The 9,541-nt window shown below is 38.6% G+C and overlaps 1 protein-coding gene across 1 annotated transcript in view; it reads left to right on the top strand.

The window, feature by feature from the left end:
* Window positions 1-3,292: 3,292 nt before the first annotated feature.
* The window catches only part of COL5A2 (collagen type V alpha 2 chain), a 110,799-nt gene continuing 104,550 nt past the window's right edge, over window positions 3,293-9,541 (top strand). The window contains exon 1 of the mRNA XM_062002455.1: window positions 3,293-3,790. Coding sequence (XP_061858439.1) covers window positions 3,688-3,790 — 103 coding nt within the window. The 5' untranslated portion in view covers window positions 3,293-3,687. The remainder of the gene's footprint in view (window positions 3,791-9,541) is intronic.

The following is a 9,541-nucleotide window of genomic DNA, read 5'->3' as shown; positions in this document are numbered from 1 at the left end:
TTCCCTAGTTTCATCTGTCACTCAAAATGCTCTTTGAATTGTGTAACTTTGAACTTCACATGTATTTTTTTGTCAGATAACATAATAAGTCCTTACTTATTGACTAAAACACAGAAATAGGTATCAACAAACTGGATTTTAGGGAATGTTTAGTTATACTTTTTTTTCCAATGTACTGTATCTTGACATTTCTAGGATGGTCCTAGCTTTTGGGGACAGCTCTTATTTCATGAAAACTTTTAAGAGCATGTCATAAAGGAGCACTCACTGCTTTGTGCAAAGATTTTGCTCTTGTTTTGTTCCTTCTCTTCATTTCATATAAAGACCCTTCAAATTTGAAAGCTTCTGATTGCTCTACTGAGAAGTTTGAAGCATTAAAAAGTAATCTTTCAATCAAGTGATATTACCTTTTCGTCTCTTGGGAGCTAGAAAACAGATACAAATTGGTAGCTGAGTCTATCCTAGTTTCAAAGAATCTCCTGCTGGTAGAATGAGACTGGTTTTTTGTCCTGCCTTTCCAGATCTATTGGTCTACTGAGATGGACTCAACAAAGGGATTCAGTCCTACCCCTTCTGCAGTGGCTCACCTACTAAATTTGGGGTTGTTACAGACTGTGAGCTTAATGAATAACAATGAGTAGATCAAAGGTGCATTGGAAGGGAATCAGCTCCAGGAGTTGGAGGTCTGGATTCTCCTCCCAAGGAATTTTCATCTTGTAGAAGTTTTCCTTGGCACTGAAAAAAACTGAGTTCCAAAAAGTTGCTATCTGTCTTTATTTCTACTGAATATAAGACCCTAGGCTAGTTTGCTGAATTCCACATTCCTCTGTTTGTAAAGAATCCGAAAATCTATGAAAAAATGGTTGGAGAGCAGTTGCTGCATAAATATACAGTATTATTCTACAAAATGTTGGTTTCTCCCCTATTGAGAGGAGGAGGGAGGAGGTGACACTGAGAATACTTGGAATTACTTATCTGCCCACTCTTCATTTCTTAGTCTGACTCTTTTTACAGTGGTGCTAACTAAAGAATTTGTCTCACTTGTATCCAGTATTATGCTATTGGATAGATTAGGCTTAGGAGTGAATTTGTTTAAATAAAATATGATAGCTTTCATGACTACATATGATGCTTGTAAAAAAAATGAAAATCTATTTAAATGCAGATACATGCTGAAAGGAAATATTCATAAGGAGGCATAACCAGATGGATCCACTAAGCGATTTACATCCTTTGCTATTCTGTTTGTCTATTTTGGTTATGTGGCATAACTTATTGGTGAGATCAAGGCAGAAATAGATTTGAAGGACAACTTCTAGATACTACTGTAGCAATCTATTCAAAGAAGCAATTAGTCTTGAAATAGCAGAAGGTACCTTTGAAAATCTATCTTCCTCTGAGAAGTATTCCATTGAAAATTGTAAAAGGGACCCTTCTGATTTTTCTTCTTAATGAGCTGTTGCAGGGAAATGTCACCATAATTCTATATTGTTCTTGTTTGGTGCTTGTCTCACAGACTATAAGAGATAATGATTGTTAAGCTCATTGTTGCTGTGAAGACACTAGGAATTTACCAACCCATTAGCAGACTTAAGACTTGGAGAAATAAGTGTGAGCACTCACTCTATTTTGAACACATAGCAACTATAAAGGCAAGTTTTACCAGAGGAAGGCCACTTCTATGATTCTGTTGTAGAGTCTGAATTCCTTGTAGTTTCTCATAGCTTTCCCCAGGCTGCACAGAGGACTTGCAGCTTTGAGTTCTCTGAGCAGCTGTCAGTTTTATTATAAGAAATTTCACATAAATTTCCTCCAATTAGTAGCATGTAGTTCAGAAACACCTACATGACAATTACAATGTTTTTTCGAAACACTGTCCATATTCTCATCCTTTCTCCTCTTAAGTTATTAATATTTCTACACAGTACTTTAAGTACCAAAGTGTGGCACTTAAAAGTCTCCAACTGTGAGAAACCTTGAGTAGCGTTGTTTTTAAAATGTGTTATTTTCCTTTTCTAACATGCATAATGATTTTACGTTGTGTAACTTCATGTTCTGAGTTTCTCAACTGATATTTACCAATGATTATGATTGTGTTTCAAAATGAAATTGCACTCAGCTTCCATATTTCTATTCTTTCTCATAGTTATTACTATTGAGCAACAGGGACTATGGGCTACCATGCTCCTGCAATGAAAACCAGTGTGGGTTTAAGACTGCTGTGTCAAGACTGCTTGGGATAAGACAGCAGCGAGTTTTGCTTCTGTTCTTATTCAGCATATTTTCACATTCATGTCTAGTTTTGCTATTAGAATAGGCTTGATATAGCATTGGAAGGCTATGCCATTTTCTTCTGGACATGCTGCTCTTTTGAAGAGAGAGAAGAAAACTTCCCAGGCTTTAGGATGCTGCATCCCTGAGTAGTGCTAAATTATGCTTTGATAATAGTATGCTAGCATTGCAAACCTGCACAAATCCAGGCAAAGAGGTTTATTTCTCAACCCACTGACTTCAAAAGGGATTGTTCTCAAACTGAAATGGCTGAAGACAGAAAATCTGCCAACAGATGAATCTGTGTTTCCCAGCAGCAGGTATAGGCAACCCCATCCATAGCAAATAAGGGGTTTAGTGATGGAGCTCTACAGACCATAAAGACTGTGGAAAGAAAACAAATGTAGTATCTTAGTCCCAGTTGCAAGTGATCCACAAAAGATCACTTAGTGGCCACAGTAGAGTGCTAATTAAAGTGTATTGCTAAGGGCTAAATACTAGGCTGAGGCTTAGGTAGGTTTCCACTTGTCAAGGAACAGAGGTAGAGAGCCTTATAGAAAAATAAGTAATTGGATATTTTGGACTGCCATTCTGGTGTTAGAAGTCTAGACTATCCTCCAGAGATTTGTGATGGTCTTCCCACGTGGTATGACAGTAAATATAGAGTACACTGAGGAAAAAATACTCAGAAAATCATTTGAGAGAGATTACTTCCCTTTGGGGGGAAAAAGTGGTTATTTACTCGTTCCTGAAACATGCTGCCTTGGTGGCTCCGGCGTCCCTCTGAAGTAACTGGAGTTGTGTTTAATAATGCAGCTACAGCAAGGCAGGGAGCAGTTATCAAGGGAGGAGGACTTCCTCCTCTCAGCAAGCTGGAAGGGATCAAATTCCTAATAAGGGAATCGTCTCCAAATGAGGCTATACCCTCCATTCCCAGGAAGTGTGGGCTGGGTGTGTTAGGAGCAGAGCATTCTCTTCCTCACAGCTTCTTACAGAACTATGCTTTTGCTTTCTTAATAAATGGTCCTGACACAACACATGCACTGCACAGCTGCAGGAAAATATCCTTCAAGTGTACTTGTAAAGAGAAAAGTTCAAGGAAGAGTGAAACCAGCTCTGATTCGGTTATTTACCATCAATCAGACTGTTGCTTGGCAGGGAGTGGATGATTAGGAGCCTGAACAAGCTGAAAAGGGGCAGGAAGAGAAGTGGAGGCAGCATTCTTCCTATTTAAAGCTGCATCCCCTGAAAGGAGTGTTTGCAGACTGCACTGGAGTTGGTGCTGAAAAAAAAGGGCTTGCAGACTTTGTCCTGGAACTGATGCTGAACAGCAGAAAGACTCCCCGGCTGGCTTCATGGTGCTAAAATAACCTGCACTTTCTGCTGCCCAGGAGGATACGTGCCTAATATCTAGGCATGATGGCAATCTGGGTACAAACAAGAACTTTTTTCATCCTTGCTGCTTTATTAGGCTGGTTTGTAACTATAAAAGCGCAAGAAGATGAAGAATATGATGGTGGTGAGTATTGCTCTCTCTCTCTAAACAAAAAGGTAATAATCCCTTCTTGTATGCAGTGTGCTTCTTGTGTGATCTGGATAAAAAGTGGAATGGAAAACCTCTCGATACAAGACTAAACGGACTTTTCCTTTCATATACTGCAAAGTGGGTCGTGAGTTTTGGCTTTGGGCTTCTGAGCAGAAGACAGCAGGAGGCTCTGGAAGTCGGGGTTTGGCGGCACTCGCTGCGAGCGCAGAGCAGGGAGGACGATCAAAAGGCGAGCGCCCGGGCTGAGCTGCCCGGCCCGGCAGTTCGCAACAAAAAACGCGCGCTCGGGCCGGGGCTGAAGGAAGGCTGCGGGACTGGGAGCCGCCGGCAAGCCGAGCTGGGAGAAGTAAACACACAAGCCTCGCAGGGCGGAGTCGCTTGCGCCGAAACACATCTGCTTTCTCACGTTCTTTGTTTTAGAGAAATATAGAAATGTGGATTTCCCTTTTTCCTTTTTTGTTTATTTATTTATTGTTCCCCCCTTTTCCTTCTCCTTTCTTCCCATCTCCTTCTGCTGGCTTTTGCTGGAGGGGCCGTTTGCTCCCCCGGAGCAGGCAGCGATGGCACGCTGCCTTCTCGACGCCCCGGGGCTTGCTGCGGCCGTTTGTAGCGAGCTCTCTGAAGGCAGGAGGACTGGCAAGCTGCGTACCTGGCCGGTGCAACCTCAACTTTCTTAGGCTGCTTTATATGCTTTTTAAAAATGCAATCTAATTTCAACGCCTGCAAGAGAGAGATTGATGGTCAGGAGAATGTGTGGTGACTGTACTCTTTCATCAGTCTGGATGGGTGTCGTGCAGTACTTAGTTTCCTGAAATGTGAGCCGACTGGTTGTGGGACAGTCTTGTAGCTATTGTACTCATGAACATACTTCCTAGGCTTCTCATGTGTAACACTGGCTTATTTTCTTTAATGCCCAACAAAGGGATGAGTACAGTACTCTACACTACAGTTTGCAATTATTTTTTCTCATATCTTCAAGAGTTTTATTTTTTTCTGGTAACTGAACCCCAGGGGTAATACGCTGCATTGCACAAATTGAGGAGGAGCCAAAGCCTGATGAATAAAACAGTGCAATAATTCTGAAACTTTAGTTCTATAAAACATAATGGGACTGTTCTGACTATGTTCAGCTGTGTAAGAAGTCCCATAGAGGGGGCACTTTGAATAATCTTGGAAGTATATTTTATACACTAGCCATAAAGGGAGGCATATATTATACATTTTTCAGTTATGTATAAAACCAAAAGAAACATTTGTGAAAATATGACTATGTGTTTTGGTATACATTTAGTAAAAATGATAAAAAATGTTGTTTTTTTAAACAGCAAAAAAGTATGTGAGATTTCCCTGGGGTTTAGTAAATGTGGCATTTAGTAGTTTGTTGCTATTATTATGAGATGAGGCAGTACTGTAGCAACACCTTCTGAAATGTACTTCCCGTATGCTGATAGCTGATGAAATTTAGAGGTATGTGGTAAGTCAGAGAGCAAAATACATTGTAATAAATTAATGACATCTGTTTGCACTTCACGTAATCATTTTCCTGTTGGAGAATGTGACAGCTTTTGTCTACTATACATACGAGGAGGAGGCTGCTTCTCCAATGTTTGTTATATTAAAAATAAAACAACAACAAAAAAAAGCCCCCAAAGTTACTTGAGTGTGTCGTGAAGGGTGGTGCACGGTGAGAAAGAGGGGAATACATCCTACACATTGGTCTAGTCTAATTGCAAAAACAAGAGACTTTCAGGTTTGATTTAGTTCCTGACTGAAGCCCAGAAATGTAGAATGGGAAGGTTTTTAACCTTAGTTTATCTTAGTTTAGTACTTGTGCAGATGTCTGAGGTCAGTGTACATTGTAATACACTGCAGATGATTTTTATCTCTACAGCTGGTTCACTTTTCCCCATTCCATTGGCCAAATGTGTCACCTGAATATAGGTGATGTGGTAAAGAAATATTGGAAGTATCTGGGGAAGTGAGGAAGTCACTTCAGGAAGTTTAGACTAGGAAAAAAAGCTATCAGGCTTTCAGAAAATATGTAAAATATATGTAAAGCTCTTTTACCAGCAATTTTTTCATGCAAATCCTAGAAAAAATGTGAAGAATTAATACTGATTGTCAACCCCAACCACAGTCGAAGAAAGAAATGACATTTACAGAAGTATGAGGTATAACGCAATGTATATCATGAAATAAGAAGTATATCACAATAAGTGTGAGTGATATTAATAGATAAGTTGACTATATTGAAGCAGGTTAAAACGTTTAAAAATTTTTAATAGAAGGACTGTAATGCTTCTTTAAACCAAACATCCTGCTTAACAATTTTTCCTTTTTTGGCACTTACCATTACTGTGCTTTTAAGTAATGCCAGTTTCTATATTCATTTTTTTTTTTTCCTTCTTGGAGGTTGATCTGTTTTGCTCAAGAATAGTTGGCTGGTAGTGCTATGTAGTATGCATGCTTAAAATGCACACAAAAACATGAACAACAACTTTCAAGCTTAGTGTAGCAAAATTGGTCATTTTGAGATTGGATATGAAATATGCCTATTTAAAAGTTATTTAGGAGTAAAGTCAGCAGTGCAAAATCCTAGAAAGACTGAAGAATCCTGGTTTTAATTTCTGCATAGGGGCCCAGACGAGTTCAGAAATGCAGGAAGGCAAAAAAGTGCCCAGAAGATGACTGAAATTATGTGCTGTTTAAGCACTTCCTACTTGGAAACCCCGAACATTTGGTGTAGGGATTTCCATAAACTGTATAATGTTTCCTCTTTCTTTAGTACTAAAGACAGAAGAAGTTACTAGCAGAAGTAGTGCATGCTTTTATGATCCTTTCCCATTCACCTGTGAGTGTAAATGTAGTGTCTTTCTTCAAAAAAGGTATTTAAGAAAAATAGAAACACACCTTCAGTGGAAAGTCTCTTGGTAAACTTGAATTGGAGCTGGAATTAAGGGAATCACCTCCTTCAAGAGGATTTGCCTGTGCAAATTCCACATGGGCATGGCATTGATGGTCAATTGCCACTTTTTCCTGTACTTCTCACTGTAGTCCTATCCTCGCCTTCAAGTTCTCATCAATTTCTGCAACACACTCTTGCCAGTGAATTTTGTGGTAATTTATCCTTCTCTGCCCTGCTCTTGTGGTGTCAGCCACATTTTGGCTGATCAATATGACATCAATATGAGCCCTGGAATTGATTTTAAAAGTATCTAATATGCCATGTTCCACAATGTGAGCAAGCAAAACCAAGCAATGGTTGTGCTATTTGAATTCATGATACTCTTTGACTTTGAATTTTCAAGGTCTTTCACTTTGGAAACCATGCAAAGGAAAAAGGAGAATGGACTGGCTTTAATGGAAATAGAAACAGCCAAACTAGTTGAATAGGGGCTGTTAAATGTATCCTTTATCCCTTCACTGATATTAGAGATATTATCTTTAAGTAGAAAAGAGGTTACTACATTGCACAGTCTTCTCTCTGGGAGAGGCATGGGGAATATGATGGCAAGGGAAAGTCTGTTGTAGCTATGAGGAGATAAGAGAATTATTATCTGTGCCAAATACCACTTTAGTTTTATGGGTCTTTCATCTTTGTAGAGACCTCAAAGTTCCTACAGTGAATGATATGAAAGGCAAGGGGAAAAAAATTGGTAATTCTTGCAATTTTACTTATATATATACCTCTAATTTCTAAATAAGAAAGTGTGCACATCTGTGTCTGTGCATGTAGGTATCTGTGTATGTGGCTATAGTCATAGAAATAACTGAAATGGGAGTGATTGTAGCTCTAAACAAGCAAAAAATAAGAATCCATTATTTATGAAAAAGTCGCAGTTCTTTGGGGACTGTCTCATGACTTCTAGATATTTGTGGTTGGCTCAGTTCTTGCCTGTAAAAGTGTGGGAAGGAGATTATGCACAGAAATTTCCACAAGAGATAGTCCTCAAGAAGATTCCCCTTGTTCAGACTGAGTAAACTTTTACTCAAAATTATGACATATGTAAAATTGAGGGACACGTTAAGCTATCCACATTACTTTGGGTGTTTTTGGGTTTGGGGATTTTTTTGGAAAATACTTTGTGGTTGAAGAACAATTCTGTGTGGTGGTTGTTAGTGCAGGCATTTTTTGACACAGTGTTTACAAATATAGATTATTGCCATAGAAACCAAATGGTCATTTCATGCTTTCATTCTTGTTTTGGCATGCTCATGCTTTGTTTCTTGGTAAAGTTCTTTTATCTCTGCAGTTTTTGTCAATATGACAACATTCTATTGGGTTGACTTGCTCACATAAAATGTCAGGATTGGTCCTATTTAATGATAATGATTTTCATAGCCTATATGTAACTATTTTTCCATACACAGAGAAAGGCAATGAAGTCAGTGCCAAAAACATAAGAAAGTAACAATAAAAAACAGTTGAAATACCAACTAGAGGAGTCTGATCTATCCTTATATGTATAATGATTGTTTCACTGATGTTTGTGAGCCAGCACATTTTTGTGTGTAAGGTTCTAATAATCTTAGAATAAATGAAAGTGCCCCTCCAATGTCTTGACATTGAGTCAGTGAAGAGAGATGAAGCTTGCACTTCAATGTATTTTATAGACAAAAGAACCTATTCTTAATGGAATGCACAGGGCAAAACCAAGTATCCTATAGTATAAAATGAATAAATTAATCACATTAACTTGGAGTTTAAGTTTTTGACAAAGACTTCTTGGAGTTTGAACTTTCAGACCATGAAGAAAGATTGTTGCACTAGCCTGAAATCTCAAACTGCAACAGACCCACCTTCTTAAACTGCCCTTTGAAAGTCCTGGTTGAGACTGTCATGTGCAGGTCAGGTAGAATTTGAACTGGAATGTCTCATGCATCCATGAGACATTCATGACATCCATGTCATTATGCAAAGCATAATGAGAAGAGAATGAGAAAAATGTGTTTCTTTCAGTAGTACAAAGTAAGTGTCCTTCAATTACTTAAGAAATCAAGTTCTTTAAAGCTAGAGAAAAATGGCTTATCAGTCACGTAACACTGAAGATGAGAGGAACCTCAGAGGTGACATTGTGTGCTGTTTATGTCTGTAATGTAATCAATACATTATATGTGTATAACTTATACCATTTCTCCACAGTTCTTATCACAGATTGTTCTATGATTTATGCTTTTCCTGACTTAAATTCTGAGAAATTTGAAGAGTTAGTGCTGTCACTGAACTACTAGAAAGATTAAAACAGTGATAGTGTCTGTAGGAAGTGACACGATAAATTGAGATAAATTCTGGTTTTTAGGTTGATTTATAGTTACGAAAACAGTAGCATGCAGGAAGCTTTGGATTCTGATAAACCCTTGGTGTTGTGGTAATTAAAATATCCAAACCGTTACTTACAATTATCTTTTCTGAGTAAGTAACATACATTTTTCATAGCCTGCTGTGCTGTCTTTTATTCTTGTAGTGAGAAACAATTCCATTATTCCACTGTCCCGCCTGCATTTTCTGCAGAAAGGTCATGTGTTATATAAGCATGAAGACTAAGAATGATTGTCAGAGGGCCAGCGGTGGGATGTTCTCTGTACAGGGAACCTCTATTCATGCAGACCCTTGGGATTCTGTTTTTATTAGCTGCTGAAGATGGGTCTTGTCTTTGGAGAGCTGGTCTAAGGTTGTTTCTTGGCCATGCTCTTGTCAGCTGATGATGGGAGTTTTGGAGAATT

The sequence above is a fragment of the Colius striatus genome, chromosome 9 (genome assembly GCF_028858725.1).
Source record: "Colius striatus isolate bColStr4 chromosome 9, bColStr4.1.hap1, whole genome shotgun sequence".
NCBI classification, from domain to species: domain Eukaryota; kingdom Metazoa; phylum Chordata; class Aves; order Coliiformes; family Coliidae; genus Colius; species Colius striatus.
Note: the sequence above shows the minus strand (reverse complement) of the source record. Positions and strands in the feature narration are given on the sequence as shown.